Genomic DNA, 18,781 nt, shown 5'->3' with positions numbered 1-18,781 from the left:
TAGAGCCCCCGCCCCGGTGGGAGGGGGCGGGACGGTCCTGGGAGAAGGGCGGGGGGCGGGGCCAGGGGCCACTTAAGGCGGAGCCGGGTTCTGGCAGCGCAGGAGCCGGGCAGCAGAGCCAGGCTGGGCTGGCACTCACCCACGACCCCCCTTCCCTGCTATGATGGCCCATCAGTAGCAGGTTCCAGACCCCCCGGGAGCATGTAGGCTGAGCTAGCGGCAGCCAGGTGCGCAGAGCCACAAGAGCTTTAGGGCACTCTGAGGGCAGCTCTGCCTGCTGCGCTCTCTGGTGCCTGGGGAAATGCCCAACTGACGGGCGAGCTGGTGAGGACAAGAACGTTCCCTTTGGCCCGAGTGCTCTGCATCCATGGCGCTGCCGGCCAGGCTAGTGCCCCTGTGCTGCTTGGCACTTTTGGCGCTGCCGGCTCAGAGCTGCGGGCCCGGCCGGGGGCCGGTTGGCAGGCGCCGCTACGTGCGCAAGCAGCTCGTGCCGTTGCTCTACAAGCAATTTGTGCCCAGCGTGCCTGAGCGGACCCTGGGCGCCAGTGGGCCTGCCGAGGGGAGAGTGGCAAGGGGCTCTGAGCGCTTCCGGGATCTGGTGCCCAACTACAACCCCGACATCATCTTCAAGGATGAGGAGAATAGTGGTGCAGACCGCCTGATGACCGAGGTAAGGAGGACCTCTCCCCACCTGCGCCAGGGCATTGCCAACTCCTGTGGCAGCCTGGGAGGGTAAGCTGGGCTTCATCTATAGACACCTTAATCCCAAAGATCTCCTCTCCCTACCTTTCCACCTTCCCTCCCCCCCCCCCCAACCAAAAAAAACAAAGACCCTAAACCAGTGCTTACTGGGCTCAGTGATAGGAGCGATTCCAACGGGGAGAAGCTGGAATGGGGAGGGGAGGAGGGACTAGTGAGAGTGAAGCTGGGAGAGACAGCGAGGGCGGGGAAAAGAGGATGGCGGCAGGCGAGACGGGAAATGGCTGAGGCGTGGACCGGGGGTCAGCTACCGAGCCAGGCAGGAAGGGCTGGGGTGAGCTGGGGGCCAGGAGCTGGCGAGGCAGCAGACAGAAAGCTCTACCCTTAGCCTGGCTCCTGACCTGATTGTGGAAAAGATCTGTGGGCTAAAGAGATTGAAGGAGGCTGGGAAAGAGATGGCCAAGGGTTAGGTCACCAGGCCATGTACCTGAGAAGGGGCTGGGCAGGAATTGTCTTCAGCATGGGGGTTGGGGGAGTCCTAGAAGCAAGGCAAGACTATTCTAGAGTCTAAATGACTGTTTTGGGTGAAAAGTAGTTCTCAGTGGGAAAAACAGATAGGCCCACCTAAGAATCAAAGTGTTCCCACATCCCTCAAGTTCAGCTTAGCTCAGAGGTTTTCCTTGGAATTAAATTCAACTAGCATGTATTGAGCATCTACTGCAACTAGAACCCAGCTGACCTAGGATGAGGTGAGCAATGCCTTGGGAGTGAAGGACCATCTCTGGCCAGTGATCTCAAAGTCAGACCTGGAAGGAAACTTGGAAATCACATTCTTCCACCTCCTCGCTTTAATTTTGCGGCTGAGAGCTGGGCCCCAAGAGGAAAAGCAATTTAATCAAAGTCTTAAAACTAATTAGTGGCATGGCTGGGACTAGAATTCAGGACTCCTGATTCTAAGTCTATACACTTTCCATTACACCACCTAATTGTGTATGGAGTGGAGAAGTGGGGGGAGAGGGAGGGGGACGGATTTCCTCTGATTAATTGCCATAGTTTTCCAGGTTACTTTGTTAGGAAAACCTGTCCAGGGGAGAAAGAATTCCTTCTACTACTACTCAGAGATTGGGAAGGGGACACTCCTTCCCTCCTTGGCCGTGGAATATTGTGGCCCTTTTCCCTGGCCGCCACCTGCAGCAGAGGAGCCAGAACAAGGGACAGGCCTTGGAGGGGCTCTGACAAGGCCTGGGAACCCCTCCGTCCTGCTTATCTCCCACACCCTGGCTGCAAAAGGCCTCCATTGAGTTGGCTCTGCACTGGGCTGCTGCCCCCGCAGGTCAAGGCCTCAGGGCCTCCTTAGGGGACAAAACGACAAAAAGTTGGATGGAGTTACCACTTTTCCTGTCTTCCCCTCCCCTGCTCTCCAACCCTGCGGAGGTGTAGAAAACGCGGGAAGAAGGGAAGGAGGGAAATGCCCCTCTGGCACTTAGGAGAAAACCAAGTCTGAGGTGAGAGGTCGGAGCGGGGAGAAGAAAAGGAAACTGTCCTCTCTGCGCCTCCTCCCGCGGCGTCGGTGGTATGGTGCGCGCCAAGGTCTCCGGCTCCCAGACTAGAGCAGCCCAGATAACCGCGATCTCACTCCCCCGGGTGCAGGCTTCCAGCCCGCTGCTTTTCCTCCTCTCCACTCCCACCCTGCAGGGGGCCTCCCAGGTCCACGCTAGGGCAGCTCCCATTAATCTCAGGTGCTACTCCCACGCCTTTCTGGGCTGCATCTGGAACAGAGATGGAGAGACGGGGGCTCAGGGCTGGCAGAGCCTGGGCTGGAATTGGGAGGGCTGGTCGCACTGGGGGAGGGGGCCCCGGCGGGCGGGAGCAGGCATGGGGGGCGCGGCTTTCTGCCCTTTCCTCTCCCGGAGCCGGGGCGGCTGAAAAGCGCCTTTGTGGATGGAGCTGCTGAGTCCGCTTCTTCCGGCGAGTCCCCGGCCTCGGCCCGGGATTCTCGCTCGGTTAAGTCATCCCGGAGAATGGCCATTGTACTTCGCGCAGCCCCCGCCATCCAAACCCTTTTTCCAGTAGCCTTGATCCCGCACGGCTACGCTTTGGGCACCTCTGTGGGGGGTACTCGCACCACGAAGGGGTTAATGCTAGGGGCCGAAAGGAGGAGGAGGAGGAAGGAAGGAAGGAAGCGATGCCCGGTGCCAGGGAAGGCAACGAAACAAAAGATGAATCAGGGCGGAGGGAGGGCAGCCGGGGCTTGGGGCGGGGGCCAGGCCAAAACAGGGGCTCCTCTCGGGGAGCCAGGCAGCTCAACCCTCCCTGACAGAGCTTCCACCCGCCCTTTCAGCTCCTGCCCTCTCCCAGGTTGAGCCGAGATCCCATAATGAGTGAGGGGCAGGGGTCCAAAGTAGGGAAAGAGTTAGGTACAGGACCCCTCTCAATCTCTGAGGTGACCCCACAGTTCTCCCACAGTGCTCTGAAACGGGAGTGGGTATTGACGACGCCACCTCTTCGGGTTCTCACTTCTCCGGGACACTGAAAAGCTGGGAGGAAGTGGTGTGGGGGCAGGAAAACAAAGAAGAATTGACCCTCCCTTTCAGGTCCCTTTTGCCCCTGCGGTGGTCGTGGTAGTGAGGAGACTGACTCTTTGATTCCCCGCCAGCGCTGTAAGGAGCGGGTGAACGCGCTGGCCATTGCCGTGATGAATATGTGGCCCGGAGTGCGCCTGCGGGTGACCGAGGGCTGGGACGAGGACGGCCACCATGCTCAGGACTCTCTCCACTACGAAGGTCGTGCCTTGGACATCACCACGTCTGACCGCGACCGCAATAAGTATGGGTTGCTGGCGCGCCTGGCAGTGGAAGCCGGCTTCGACTGGGTCTACTACGAGTCCCGCAACCACGTCCACGTGTCGGTCAAAGCCGGTACAGTAGGGGGTGGGTGGTGAAGTCCGCCCAAAGGGGGCTCTTTCCGGGAAACTGAGGCTGCGTAGCTCTGGTGCGACCCTAGGGGAGACCAACTGGCCGTTAGTGTTGTAAACCATCCTTGTATCTCTGCCCATGTTGGGGCCAGATCCGTGAGAAATTACATGTCCCAGGACTGGCGAGGTCTGCTCTGGGCTTGACCCACATCTTTGAGAATCCGTACCAACATCCCGGAACCTCCGGTCTTGATTCAATCATCGCTGTGCTTGTTCCTTGCAGATAACTCCCTGGCCGTCAGGGCAGGCGGCTGCTTTCCGGGAAATGCCACTGTGCGCCTGCGGAGCGGCGAGCGGAAGGGGCTTCGAGAACTGCACCGCGGTGACTGGGTGTTGGCGGCAGACGCGGCAGGCCGGGTGGTGCCCACGCCCGTTCTGCTCTTCCTGGACCGGGACTTGCAGCGCCGGGCCTCCTTCGTGGCTGTGGAGACCGAGCGGCCCCCGCGCAAGCTGTTGCTCACGCCCTGGCACCTGGTGTTCGCTGCTCGAGGGCCCGCTCCCGCGCCGGGCGACTTTGCGCCGGTGTTCGCTCGCCGGCTGCGCGCGGGGGACTCGGTGCTGGCGCCCGGCGGGGACGCGCTCCGGCCGGCGCGCGTGGCCCGCGTGGCGCGCGAGGAAGCCGTGGGCGTGTTCGCGCCACTCACAGCACACGGGACGCTGCTGGTCAACGACGTCCTGGCCTCGTGCTATGCGGTTCTGGAGAGTCACCAGTGGGCACACCGCGCCTTCGCTCCTTTGCGCCTGCTGCACGCGCTAGGGGCGCTGCTTCCGGGCGGGGCAGTCCAGCCCACGGGCATGCACTGGTACTCTCGGTTCCTCTACCGCTTGGCGGAGGAGCTACTGGGCTGAATGCGTCCGGCGTAGAAACCTCGAGGCGCCCGAGGAAACCGGCCGTGTGGCCTGAGATCTGGGGGTGTGGGCAGCAGAGGATGCTGACTCGGGAAGGCAGGGAGGAGGGGATAGGGAGAAAAATGGACACGAGACCGGACTGCTTGGTTTAGGGGCAACCTCCACCGGAGCGAAGAGGAGATCCCTAGCCCTAGGTAGTTGGGGTCGATGGTGGATACTCCTTGAAGAGGACTATTTCACCTCTTCCCGAGTGCCTCAGCCCCAACCAATTATTTTATTTTATTTTCTATTTATAAATTGTAATATAATGATCTGCTTGCCCCGCCTGGCAAGGTGAGGGTCCAGGGCACGGCGTTAACACTGTTTGACACAGCCAGCCAATCTGATGTCTGACATTTTCCTACAGGTGGCCTAATAAAGGGAAGGCTTGCAGGAGCTTATTGGAAAATATCTCTGTTCAGAGGGGGATTCACCTCGAGAGGAGGGGAGAAGGGGACCAACTCTGAGTCAATACCTTACTTCCGACTCCTCCCTCCTTGCCCAGCAGGTCTTCCTGCCTGCTTCCTTCCATCGGAGGGGGCGTCCCTATTGATCAGCAAAGAGAGCAGAGAGTCGTGTGCTTTTCTAGGCTGCTGGTTCCTTCTCCCACCCAGAGAGGACCAGCATTCTGTCCGCATGCTTGCATACCGAATGTTGGAGGGGCCAGGGTTGTTGAAGGAGCAAGAGGGTCTGCACATGTCCTTTCTCATTTACAGAGGCTCCAGTGAGGTCACAGGCTATTGCATTACTGATACTCAGAGAATTCTGGCCCATGATTGGTAGCCTGCAGTCTTGGTCCCTCCCTGAAGGCCCTGAATGAGGTGCCAGGGTCTGAATGGAGGTGATGTTTTATTCTGGGATGTCACTGGACCAACTGGTGATCCGTGGGAATCCCCAGTTAATTTATAACTGATAGTCCCCACACACTTTTGGTCAAGAGAAAGAATGGGATCAGAGGGCTGGAACCTCTCTCTCCTGAAGGCCTGGGGGCAGAGAACAGCTTCAAGCCCTGGTGTGTGTGTTTAGGGGAAGATAGGGAGGCTCTCCAAGCAAGGAGCATATAGGCATTACAACTGGAACCCTCTTCTTGATCGCTTGTCCTAGTTGTTGTTTCTGCTGGCTTCCTACACCCCACACCCTACCCCTCTTCTTTCCTCTCCTCTTCTCCTGGCTCTGCTTCCCTGGGCTGGGTATTCTGAGAACCTTCAGGTTCCAATGCAGCAGACAGGCAGGAACTCAGACAGTCAGGTGCTCCTGAGCTAGAATGGAAGCTCGGAGGGAGGTGCCTGGGTGGGTTAAGACTCTGCCTTCCTCTCATGTCATGATCTCAGGGTCCTGGGATCAAGTAACGCATTGGGCTTTCTGCTCGTCCGGGAGCCTGCTTCCCCGTCTCTCTCTGCCTGCTTCTCTGCCTACTTGTGATCTCTCTCTCTCTTTTTGTCAAATAAATAAATAAAATCTTAGGGAAAAAAAAAAAAAAAAGAATGGAAGCTCAGAGGAAGTTGGACTTCAGTAGAAGCGGAATGTCTGGGTTCAGGCCGAGAGAAGTTTGGTGGTGAAACCAAGGAGCCAGCCCTGGCCCGTAGCAGCTGTGCGGTTTCAGTCCATAGGGACCCTGCTATACACCGCCCTCTGGTGGCCGTCAAGATTAGTTCTTTTCCAGACCAAAGAAGAGAGAACTACAGACTGCAGGGATGAGTGGACTGCACCTGCGCGGAGGAGAACTTGTCTCAGGAGGCCTGAGATGGTGGGTGGGGCTTGGTAAGCTGCCAGGGCTGAGCCACAGGTGTTAAGAGCTGGTAAGGAGCCCACACGCCTCTCCTTGTGAAAACCCGTCGGAGCCTGGCATTTTTGCATCCTTCCTACCTGGTTTAGCTTTATGGCTCCCAGAAACTGGAGGTATACTTGTAGCCAGATTCTGTGCATCTCCCTCACCTTGTGACCCTGGAGTTCAATGTCTAGAGATAAAACCATACTTAGGTTTCCAGGAAGTGCTTGATAAAAGCAACAGGAAGCAGAGTAAGTTTACCTTAACTTTAGTGTCCTCCCACTGACCACTTCCTTCTGTCCCTACCAGGTACCTGTTGCCACCTCCCACCCCTCTTCTGATCTCACAGTCCAAGCTGTGGATCTTTCCCAGAGCATGGCCTGAAAGTCAGGAAGACCTGCAGATACTGACGCTTCCCCAGAAGGACTGTTGACAAGATCAGTGTCTGTGCCCAGTGTGGCCAAGGCACTCGGTCAAGGTTTTCTACACTCTGCTCCCATTTCTCACTGCCTTTGCTGTTTTCCGCTGCTTGTGTGCTTCTCCCCTCACCACTCCACTAGAAGCAGAATTTATCCATGGTTCCCAAATATTTGGGGGGGGGTGTTGCCCCCATAATTGTTTGATTTCATAACACTCCTTCAGAAGGTGCTGTGTGAAAGAGTTGGGCTTGCTTTAGAACTAAAGAATAATTTAAAGTGATCTTGTTTTGAGAATTTACAGAATATTTTGTGATTATCTCAGCAAGACCTCTCTGCGTCCTGGGAAACCAGACTTGAGAACCACCGCTTCAAGGTTCAGTTGACCTTTTTAACCCCCCAAAATCCAGACTCCCCCCCCCGCCAGCCTCTCTTCAAGCCGGATTTACTGGACATCTACAGTGTAGCGCTGCATTAGACATGAAAAACACACAAAATATTAAGAAAGAGCTCTCTCTGGGAGGAAAGGTATAAGATGTTTAACTACCAAAACAACACTGTTACTTAATCAGGGTGAACTGAATGGGTGGAAAATGTCATATTAGTACAGAGAAAGCCTTGTGGAGAAAGTAGGGCCTGGCTAGGATGTGGAGGCATGTAGGTGGAGGAGACCAGAGAGGGCATTCCAGGCAGAAGTAACGACATGAACAGGCACTTGGAATCTGGATTCTAGCAAGCTGGCTAGAGTGGGAGATCTGGGAGTGTAACTATATGTAGCTCTTGTTTCTTGAGAATTTACTACATGTCAGACCCTGTGCTAGCTCTTCCCATGCATTCTCATTTCCTCCTTACGATAACCCTGTGGGAATGTATTACAGAAGAGGACACCGAGGCAAAGACAGGTTTAAGTCACTGGCTCAAGTGACCGCAGCTAGTAAGTGGGAGACCTGGAGCAGGAATAACAAGAAATAAGACTGCCTTGATGGAAAAGACCACATCTGAAAGGGCTTTAAGAAGTTTTTGACTTGGTGCATCTGGGTGGCTCAGTCGGTTAAGTGTCTGAACCTTGGTTTTAGGGCTCAGGTCATGATCTCAGGGTTGCAGGATTGGGCCCCGTGTCGGGCTCTGAGCTCAGCGGGGAGTTTGCTGAAGATTCTCTCCCTCTCCCTCTGCCTCTCACTTGCTCTAAAATAAATAAATAAAAAGTTTTGGACTCTCCTTCCCTTCACTGAGTCACTAGTTAGTCCCAGCTTTTTGACAGCTATTTCTCATTTTCATTGGCTCTTCTTTCTCCTGTCTGGATCACTGCCTTCCTTAACTAAAGTTATCTAGCCAATAAAGGAAATCCTGCAGATTAGAGGAGAGGGGAGATCATACTTTGTTATGGATTAAATAGATGCTTCCCCCTCCAAATTCACATGGGCAAACCCTAATGCCTGTGTGACTTTTTTTTTTTTAAGATTTTATTTATTTGCAGAGATCACAAGTAGGCAGAGAGAGAAGGAGGGAAGCAGGCTCCCCGCTGAGCAGGAAGCCTGATGTGGGGCTTGATCCCAGGACCCTGAGACCATGACCCGAGCTGAAGCAGAGGCTTAACCCACTGAGCCACTCAGCCCCTGTGTGACTGTTTTGGGAGGTGAGGCCCCTGTGTGACTATTTTGGGAAGTAACTAAGGTCAAATGAAGTCCCAAGAGTAGGACCATGATCTGATAGGACTGGTGTCTTCCTAAGAAGAGACATCAGAAAGGTGCTTTCTCTCTTTGCATGCACCAAGGCAAGGCCATGCAAACACGTTGTGAGAAGGCAGCGATGGGCAGGCCAGGAAGAGAGTTCTTACCAGAAACCAAATTGGCCAGAACGTTGATCTTGGACTTTTCCAGCCTCCAAAATAGTGAGAAAATAAATGTTTGATGTCTAAGCCACCCAGTTGATGGTATTGTGTTATGACAGCCGTAGTGGACTAATCCAATCTTCCAGAGCTGTATGAAGTAAAAAAAAAAAAAAATCCAGTGCCAAGATGGGGTCTTTATTTAGTGAATATAATGAACTCTGAAAAGTGAGCATTTCCGACCTAGAGCCTTTATCCCTGACGGTACCTGTGTGGTCTCTACTATTAGAGGAAGCCTTCTCTGGCTGGAAGACTAGAGCAGCTGTCTATGGGAAGAAGGCTATGGCTGGTTAGGGTATTTCTCTGTGGGATTGTGTGGGTGGTTAGCACATTCAGACTCTCCTCTCCTACCTGTTACTGTCTTTGTATGTGAATTGGTTGTTTTATGCACATGAACATCTCCCATTAGATGGGGGGATATCTTCAGGCAGATCTTACTGAGTTCCTACCTTGGGGAGAGGATGGTAAGGCAGGCATGGCTCTCACAGTTCACCTGGCAAGAAATAGTGGTCAGACGGTTGTTGAATGTGGTGGAAGGTGAAGAGTGGTGTTGAAGCTGAGACCTGAAAGATGGGTAAGAGTTGTTCAAGCAGAGGGAACGGCATCTTCCAAAGGCCTGGAGTCAGACGGTGGAAGACAGCATAGGGATATTGGAGCAGGGCAGGATAAGATGGGGACAGATTTGAAGGCGATACCTCCAGCCCTGGCTTTGCTTCTCTCCGAAACCTAAACCCAAATTATCTTCTCAGCTTCTCTCCTGGGGACCATATCACCTAAGAACATAGTTATTTGACTTCACACCACATGGTGTCCAAACAGAAGAAGCTCTTGGGACTGGGAACTCTTATTCTGCTCTTCTCTTTTGCTTTCCAGCCATTCTCTTGGCAGAGTCTGGCTTAGTTTAGAGCTGATGGCCCTAAGCTGAGGCAGAGCTGCCACCCCGAGAGCCAGGCCTGGGCTGGACATTGCAGCTGCCCAGGAAACAGCTGGTTAAGCCCTCAGCAGCTGCAGCAGCTGGGATTCCACTCAACATTTGAGCTGGGATTAATCCCATTTCCTCCACACACATCCCTTCCCTGTTCTAGTCCCTGGCTAGTCTATAGTATATCTTGGAGGTTTTGAGGCTAAATGTCACAAGTCTGCCTGTAAACTAAGCTAGAGCCAAAGTCATCCACCTTCCTCTTAGAGGAAGCTGACCCAAAGCACCTTCGGACCAGCCCAGGAAGGAGGATGTGGGTCTCTGTCACACCCAACCTTCTTTCCCTCATTCTCTCTATTCTCTGATAAGTGGGCTAGGATGGATTATTCTTTGACTTGTCTGCTTTTCAATAACTGTTAGAATTGTCTAAAGAAGAAGGGGCTGCTTTGGTGGGATGAGGAGGTAGATGTCCTTTATCTTGGAAAAACTCTATAGCAAGACCTAGAAACTTGGTGGGAGTGTTGCAGGAGGATCAGACCTCATACAGGTGGTTGTCACTTTTCAGCCGCACTTGCTTCTCCCTTAACTGTGATTCTACAGTTGCGAACAATATGGCTGTATATTCTACTTGGTGCTTTTGCACCAGCTGTGTGACCTTGAGGAAATCACTATGTAAGAGATGCCAGAGGCCACAATGAGGTACTTCCAAGTAGTTGGAAAGAAGGAGGTGCCCTGAGATTTGAACAAGGTGAATTAACACACAAAAGAACAAGGCATTTCCTCCCAGGCTCAGACATTTGACTCCCTCCTCAACAAATATTTATTAGGCCTCTGCAAGTACTAATAGACATTTTACTATGCTAAATATTTAAAAAATATTTTTCTAGAGAAACAGACAGTCATTTGAATAGATTAAATTAATTTAATTAGGTTTTAGCTTTGTGGAATAGCCTGATCAAGTTTGGATTTTAGAAAGATTTTTCTAGTTCCTGAGTGGAGAACAGACTAGAAGGGAGTTAGTGAGCCCAGGGAGGAAAGCAAAAGGAGAAAGGGTAGGGCAGTGGTGCAGATGGGAGATGATGCTGGGAGATAAAGAGATGGCAGTGGAGATGGAGAGAAGGGACAGTTGTAGGCAATATTTATATTTGCGGAATTGGTAGGACCTAGTAGTTCATAGGATGAAGTAGGGAGCAAAGAGTAAGGTGGAGGAGAAAAAGACTGCGTGATATTAGTGTATCTAAAATGAAAGAGAAGGGGGCACCTGGGTGGCTCAGTCAGTTGAGTGTCTGACTCTTTATTTCGGCTCAGGTCATGATCTCAGAGTCATGAGATCGAGCCTCTAGTCTGACTCCATGCTCAGCATGGAATCTGCTTAAGGTCCTCTCCTTCTGTCCTTCCCTTCCCCTGCTCACTCTCTCTCTCAAAATAAATAAACAAATCTTAAAAAAATAAAATGAAATAGATGAGAAAGAATAATTGATCAGCTAATATCACCCTATTAATCCAAAATGGAGTGTGGCAACATGAGTAACTCAGTCAATAAGAATAGTTACTATGTGCCCAGAATGATCTTGATGAGAGAGGTACCCAACATAGTCATTGGTGGGACAGGAATGGTTCTTCAGGCCTCCAGACGACTTTCTGAAATACCCCACTGAGAGAGTCCTAATTTTCTATTCATCAGGCAGCAATCTGGTACCTCACTAGAAAAGAGAGTACCCAGGGCGCCTGGGTGGCTCAGTGGGTTAAGCCTCTGCCTTCGGCTCGGGTCATGATCTCAGGGTCCTGGGATTGAGTCCTACATCGGGCGCTCTCTGCTCGGCAGAGAGCCTGCTTCTCCCTCTCTCTCTGCCTACTTGTGATCTGTCTCTCTCTGTGTCAAATAAATAAATAAAATCTTAAAAAAAAAAAAAGAAAGAAAGAAAGAAAAGAGAGTACCCTAGATAGAGGACACAGGCATTCTGGGCAGTGGATAGAGAATGCGATGGATACACTGGCATGGGAGGACCCAGATCAGGAACTTGGGAATTACTGCAAGGCTTCCCTGGCATACAAATATTTGGAGGTGTCCTGAGCAAGTCCAGTTTGCAAATTGGCTAGACTGAGTATTCTTCCCAGTATCATCTTTCTCGGTGGTGTCAGGGAGGGAGCCCGCCCATCTGCCTTCCTCTGGGCATACCTCTCTAGCCGAACTGTGAATTCACTTTTTGACTAATAATGACAGTTATTATGATGGTGTTAATTCAGGGAGTACCAACTCTTTCTTAATAGAATACTTCGTAATACTCTGTTAAGAAATACATATCACATACAGGATCACATCTACTTCTCACAACCGTTGTGCAAAAATAAGTATTCGATTCCAGAAGGACTTAAGCAGGTCACAGGGACCACTGGAGACCTGCGTTTTTGAGGCTAGGCAGCCAGAAAAAATGCCTCAAATCACTGAACCCAGCCGGTGGGGGCACTGTGGCAAATGCCACTGAACACTGGACACTGTAGCTTACAGCCCAATGCTGACTCTGCCACGGATGCTGGAGGGTGTTGCTGACACCACTGCCATGGGCCTCCGGGACCTCTATCTTTCTGCCAGCAGCCAGAAAGAATGGCAGACATCTGCTATCGTGAGAAACTGAGGCTCAGAGTAGTGAAGTAAATCGCTTAAGATCTCATAGGGAATAAGTTAAGATTTGACACCAGGTCTGGTTGACTGCAAGATCCATGTTCTTTCCACTATGTTCTGCTGCTGTGAACTACTTTATTTCTCCAGGCTGTTGCTTCTCAGCCTATAGTGTGGAGAAAATTGTGATACCAGGTCATCACCAAGATCCTCCAGCTCTAATAGGTAGATTCAATTATTTTGCATATTGCTATTTATGGTCCCTGGATTGAGCAAGTTCCCCTGAGAGGACCTAAGTACTTCCCATTTTCCTGAAAGGGACTGGTATTTATCATCTCCATACTAGCAGAAGTCAGGTGTAGGTGCAGGAGTGAGAGGAGAACCAGACCTAGGGAACATGCAAGGAAGAGGCCTGCATGTATATCCTGGTTATTTTTCTGTGGAGTGCTAGAGACACACATCCTTCATTGGCCCATCAGCATGTGAATATCTGGAGGAGCCCCAAATATCAAATATATGTCAAAAATAAATGCATTAACTCAGTACTCTCTCTCCTTACCCCTGCTAAAACATTCCTGTTCTTCCCATGTCTTCTGATCCTGTTTATGGAATTGCCATCTTCCTTCTTTTCGTCTGCTTTAATCAGATCTTTAATTTCACAACTTCTATCTGGAGTGCCTTCTCTATGAGTCTTCACTATTGTTTTTTTTTTTTTTTCCACTATTGTTTTGGTTGTTACCTGGTCCAGGCCATCATCTCCTTTCTGAGTATTGGCCTCCTAATAGAACTTCCACCTCCAGCCCCAACCTCTCTTGGTCCTACATCCTCTACATCATAAAGCCCAGCTTTCCTTGTGGTACTGCCTCTCCCCATTAGCCCACGAATGTAATGGCAAAGATCCCATCGCTCACTGCAGTGCTACTGAAGCCTTGTACTGTATTCATGATGATGTCCATAGTGTCTGTCCACCCCTATAAATGTTTACTACTCTTCTCAAATTCTGTTGGCTTTTCTTACTATCAGCTTTAGCTTCTGTGCAAGAATATTTGGGAAATCATAATTTTGATGTTATGACTATTGTTTTTCCCACCACACATTAAAAATTACATAACAGGGGTGCCTGGGTGGCTCAGTGGGTTAAAGCCTCTGCCTTCGGCTCAGGTCATGATCCCGAGGTCCTGGGATTGAGCCCCGCATCGGGCTCTCTGCTCTGCTGGGAGCCTGCTTCCTCCTCTCTCTCTCTCTGCCTGCCTCTCTGCCTACTTGTGATCTCTGTCAAGTAAATGAATAAAATCTTTTAAAAAATTACATAACAAAACAAAATTTTAAAGTGTGTATGTTACATGAATCATCTTACATACCACTAGTGGTATATTTCAAGAATGCTGGATACTGAATAAAGGTCAAATTCTGGGGTGCCTGGGTGGCTCAGTCTTTAAGCATCTGCTTTCAGCTTGTGTCCTGATCCCGGGGTCCTGGGATCAAGCCCCACATCAGGCTCTCTGCTCAGCAGGAAGCCTGCTTCTCCCTCTCTTACTCCTCCTGCTTGTGTTACCTCTTTCGGTGTCTCTCTCTTTGTCAGGTAAATAAATAAAATATTTAAAAAATACAAAATAAAGATAAAATTCTTTTTTTTAAAAGATTTTATTTACTTATTTGACAAAAGACAGAATCACAAGAGGGAGAGAGAGAGAGGGAAGCAGGCTCCCTGCTGAGCAGAGAGCCTGATGCGGGGCTCTATCCCAGGACCCTGAGATCATGACTTGAGCTGAAGGCAGAGGCTTAACCCACTGACCCACCCAGGTGCCCCAAAGATCAAATTCTTTTTAGTTAACTCTACCCACAATGTGGGGCTTAAGCTCATGACCTCTCAGATCAGGAGCTGTACGCTGTACCCACTGAGCCAGGCAGGCACCCCAAATCAAATTCTTTTTTTCTTGGAGAGAAAGTGTGTGCTGGTGGGTGAGGGACGGGCAGAGGGAGAGAGAGAATCTTAAGCAGACTCCATGCCATGCCCAGCATGGAGTCACATGTGAGGCTCCATCCCACAACCCTGAGATCATGACCTGAGCTGAAATCAAGAGTCAGATGCTTAACCAACTGAGCCACCCAGGTGCTCTCCCAAATCAAATTTTTAAACCTGGCATTCAAAGGCCTCCCTGATTTGATCCCAAATCTAATTTCCAGGGTTAATTTCTACATAGCCCATACACAAAGATCTGCAGGGTGCACTCTGTATTTCCAGACACAGTATTCCCTTAACTTTTTGTTTTTTTTTCTCTAGGGCTTTCTCAAGCTTTAAGGTCTGGCTTAATTGTCAAGTACCATGTGAAATCTCTGATCTTTCCAGACAGAATCAAGCCCCTTCCTTCTGGGTTCCTTTCCCTCTCTCCCTCCCTCCCTTCCTTTCTTCTCTTCCTCCTTCCTTTTCTTCCTTCTTTCCTTTCCTCCCTCTTCTCTTCCTTATTTTCTCTCTTTTTCTTGAGAATGGTTTCTTTCTCTATACTTTTCGCTACTCATACTGAGATGTGAGACTTAATGTAATTTTGCCTCTAGTCTTTTACTTGATCATTTTCCCTCTATAACATTCAGAGGTACATCATTCAGAGTCTTGGGGAAAACAGACTGCACACTCAAATGCGGGAACTGAGAAAAATAAAACAAAAGAGCTGTTCACACTGTTCATAAAGTTGTGGGTAGGGTTAAAGAATATCTTCCAGAGTGGTGAAACGTTGAGTCTGGGATCATTGAGGAACAAAATAAGTGGTAACCCCTAAACCTGAAGGGACCAGGGAAGAAGGGTTACAAGAACCCAGAGAGAGAGCTGTAAGTAGCTGTAGTTGAAGTAATGGGTCTGTGGCCTCTGGTAATCACAGAAGTGAGTCCAAGAGACATAACAGAAGAGTTTCCAGTTCAACCCACAGAGTCAGGAGAAATAATACATTGTTTTTTTAAAACACCAAGTTTTTGTCATCATTGTTGTTTTTAAGTAATCTCTATGCCCAGTGTGGGGCTCAAACTCATGTTCTTGATACCCCAAGTTGCATGCTCTACAGACTGAGCCAGCCAGGTATCCCTGGAACCCATATATTTAATAAAGTTATTTATTTATTTTAGAGAGTGAGAGCACAAGAAGGGGGAGGGGTAGAAGGAGATAGCAAGGGAGAGAGAATCTCCACCACACTCCCCACTAAGCGAAGAGCCTGACACAGGGCTCGATCCCAGGACCCCAAGATCACGACCTGAGGTGAAACCAAGAGTTGATCACTTAACCAATTGAGCCACCCAGCTGCCCCAAAACCCATACTTTTGATACAAACAGAGTAAAAATGTTTTCACTTTTCATAGAGATACTTAAAACAATTTTCTGGGAGTATTTAATCTATATTTTATTTCAGTTGTTTGAGACATAGCAAGGTATATGATGCTGTCACTAGAAATTTTATTCCAAGCCCATTTACCTGCCATTAGGATAGTTTACCTTCGGGATGCCTGGCTCAGTCAGTCGAGCATCTGTCTCTGACTTAGGTCATGATCCCAGAGTTCTGGGATCGAGTCCCACGTCAGGCTTGGTGGGGAGCCTGCTTCTCCCTCTGCCTGCCTCTTTCCTCTACTTGTGTGCATATGCGCGCTTTCTCTCTCTCTCTCTGACCAAAAAAAAAAAAAAAAAAAAGTGGTTTACTTTCTTGAGTTGATCCTGTATTGGTGATCTGTGATATCTACAAAGTAACCATTTATGCATTAATCTTTAAGGGGATTGATATTTAATAAACAAATATCTTGTTCCTGAGGTGTGCAGGTCTTATAGATTTGGCTCACTGAACATTTATTCTTAACCACCTCTCTTTTGCCTTCCTTTACTATAAAGGGTAGAAAAGAAAATGCTAAAATTTCCACGCTCCCTTGCAGCTAGAGATAGCCATTCAATAGTTTGGTTTAAGGAGATGGAGGTGAAAATCTGCTGTGAGATCTTCTCCTCTTGTATAAAAAGAAGAAGACACAAGAGGAGAAAACCCTTTGTCTTAGGCCTTTTGTTTTCCTCCTGATTGAAAACAAGAGAATTTGAGAATGATTTAATAAAGAGATTATTTACAAAGGTATAGGGAAACCACAGGGGTACAGTAGTATTATTGGGGTGAGTATCAGAGAAGTTGTTACCAAAGCAGGCCTGAAGGGGAGGGAGCAACTAGAAACAGCACGAGAGAAGTGTATGCGTTGAGGGTGTGTGTGTAGAGGGAGTGACTTGAGAGGTTCTAGGACCTTCAGTGGGGTCACAGATACTCTCCCCACTCCATCTGACCTTCTGTGAGGGCTTCCTTTAGGCTGAATTCTGCTGAGATCCAGGGGGCCAGGTGTGTCTCCTGGAAACAAATCTGGGTGAAAAAGAATAGAGACTCTTTTTTTATAAGATTTTATTTATTTATTTGACAGAGAGAAACGGCCAGAGAGGGAACAGAGCAAGGGGGAGAGAGAAGCAGGCTTCCCACCAAGCAGGGAGCCCATTGGAAGGTCCGATCCCAGGACTCTGGGATCATGACCTGAGCCTCAGGCAGACGCTTAACAACTGAGCCACCCAGGTGCCCCCAAAATAGAGAGTTAATCTAGAAAGACAAACAGCATAAAAGGCATCTCACTTATCTTTATATCCATGCTGTATGACACATGGTGAGACTATCTGGTACAAAATAGGAGGTGAACAAATTTTTACTGAATTTCACTGAATCTAGTTCTTTGTTCTACCCTGCAGTGCCTTTAAGACCCAATCTGGAGGGCACTTGGGTGGCTCAGTGGGTTAAGCCGCTGCCTTCAGCTCAGGTCATGATCTCAGGGTCCTGGGATCGAGTCCTGCATCGGGCTCTCTGCTCAGCAGGGAGCCTGCTTCCCTCTCTCTCTCTCTCTCTGCCTGCCTTTCCATCTACTTGTGATCTCTCTGTCAAATAAATAAATAAAATCTTAAAAAAAAAAACAAAGACCCAATCTGGAATCTCCACCAACCTCCACTTAGGCCAAATAATTCAACATAAAATTGCTGGTCTGCAAGGAACTTCCTTTACCCAGTCAAGAAACTATTTAGGTTCCTTTCTGAGGCCAGAGTAAGTGGCTCTTTGAAACAATTCTTGTAGATCTGGACTTCCTAAAGTATTAGACAGTTCCACAGTTATACAAAGTGTGTCCTCCAGTATAATCTTTTTTTTATTACTTTTTAAAGACTTTATTTATTTGGCAGACAGAGATCACAAGTAGGCAGAGAGGCAGGCAGAGAGAGAGGAAAGGAAGCAGGTTCCCTGCTGAGCAGAGAGCCTAACTCGGGGCTCTATCCCAGGACCCTCGGATCATGACCTGAGCTGAAGGCAGAAGCTTTAACCCACTGAGCCACCCAGGCACTCCCCTCCAGTACAATCTAACTACTGCATACCCACCTCATCAGGCCCTTCCAGAAGAACTACCTTCTGTGTGCTATCTATATGGCCAAATCTCAGTTTCCACATCTGTAAGATAAGGGTGAAAATAGCTACCCATCATTCAAGCCTCAGGTACAAATGTCACCTCCTCAGGATTTCTAGGATATCATATAAAATAAGAGGAATACTACACCCCATTACTCCTTAGCCCGTTAACACCTTGCTTTTCCTCCCACTGCAGTTATTATTTTTCTACTGCAGCTTATTTATTATTTATTTGTAGATTGTTGGTCTTGTTCCAAAAGAATACTTGGTCCTTATGAGCAAATGACCCTGTCTGTGTTGCTTGCTGTTCTATTCCCAGCATCTAGAAAGGTGCATGGGATATGATGACTGTTTGATAAATATTTGTTAATGAATGGATATATAACACCAATTACCAACTTTAGGGCTGTTGTGAATATTAAGTGAGATAACAATAAAATGCACCTGGCACCAAGCAGAGCTCCATAAACCTAGCTGTTTTCTTTCTTCTTTTTCCCTCCCTCACCTCCTATATCCAATCCTTTAGCAAGTCAGATTGACCTCAGCCTCAAAATGCAACCAGAATTCTCCACTTAATTCATCTCTACCACGTTGGTCAAGCCTGCTTCGCCTTTCACCTGGACTACAAGTAAGTCTCCCAACTAATCTTCTTCCCCTCTTGCTCCTGTTCGCCTCATTTCTTCACAATTAGAAAGATTCATTTATTTATTTTTAACCAGGGAAATCTTTTTTCTTTTTTTTAAAAAAGATTTTATTTATTTATTTGTTAGAGAGAGAGAGCGAGAGCGAGCTCACAAGCAGGCAGAATGGCAGGCAGAGGCAGAAGCAAGCTCCCCGCTAAGCAAGGAGCCTGATGCGGGACTGGATCCCAAGACTCTGGGATCGTGACCCGAGCGGAAGGCAGCAGCTTAACCGGCTGAGCCACCCAGGCGTCCCTCAACTAGGGAAATATTTTCGAAACACAATTCAGATATCCAGATCATCATCTGCTTTCTGGGTACCCAAACTTCTTTACATGGCCGGGACCCTGCCATCCTCTTAGATTTCACCTGCTTTAGGTTGATGCACACACTCTCTATCCCTCCCATTCTCCTGGAATTTAACAAATTTATTTTCATTGTAGCACCCATAGCGCTAATGGTTTCTTCTGTCAGAATTTTGT

At 49.2% G+C, this 18,781-nt stretch overlaps 1 protein-coding gene across 1 annotated transcript; it reads left to right on the top strand.

The window, feature by feature from the left end:
• The first annotated feature begins 91 nt into the window (after positions 1–91).
• On the top strand, positions 92–4,949 carry DHH (desert hedgehog signaling molecule). Its single transcript, XM_059404839.1, has 3 exons — positions 92–670; positions 3,356–3,617; positions 3,897–4,949. Exons 1-3 carry the CDS (start codon positions 368–370, stop codon positions 4,520–4,522), a joined length of 1,191 nt encoding a protein of 396 aa, XP_059260822.1. The 5' UTR covers positions 92–367; the 3' UTR covers positions 4,523–4,949.
• Positions 4,950–18,781: the final 13,832 nt, after the last annotated feature.

This window comes from Mustela nigripes, chromosome 6, assembly GCF_022355385.1.
Source record: "Mustela nigripes isolate SB6536 chromosome 6, MUSNIG.SB6536, whole genome shotgun sequence".
Classification (NCBI taxonomy): domain Eukaryota; kingdom Metazoa; phylum Chordata; class Mammalia; order Carnivora; family Mustelidae; genus Mustela; species Mustela nigripes.
Note: the sequence above shows the minus strand (reverse complement) of the source record. Positions and strands in the feature narration are given on the sequence as shown.

Bases quoted from the DNA above. Each gene is read 5' to 3' on its own strand.
- DHH (XM_059404839.1), top strand. From the start codon at position 368: ATGGCGCTGCCGGCCAGGCTAGTGCCCCTGTGCTGCTTGGCACTTTTG. The intron at 671-3,355 runs GTAAGGAGGACC...ATTCCCCGCCAG, and splicing joins CAGACCGCCTGATGACCGAG to CGCTGTAAGGAGCGGGTGAA. The intron at 3,618-3,896 runs GTACAGTAGGGG...TGTTCCTTGCAG, and splicing joins CCACGTGTCGGTCAAAGCCG to ATAACTCCCTGGCCGTCAGG.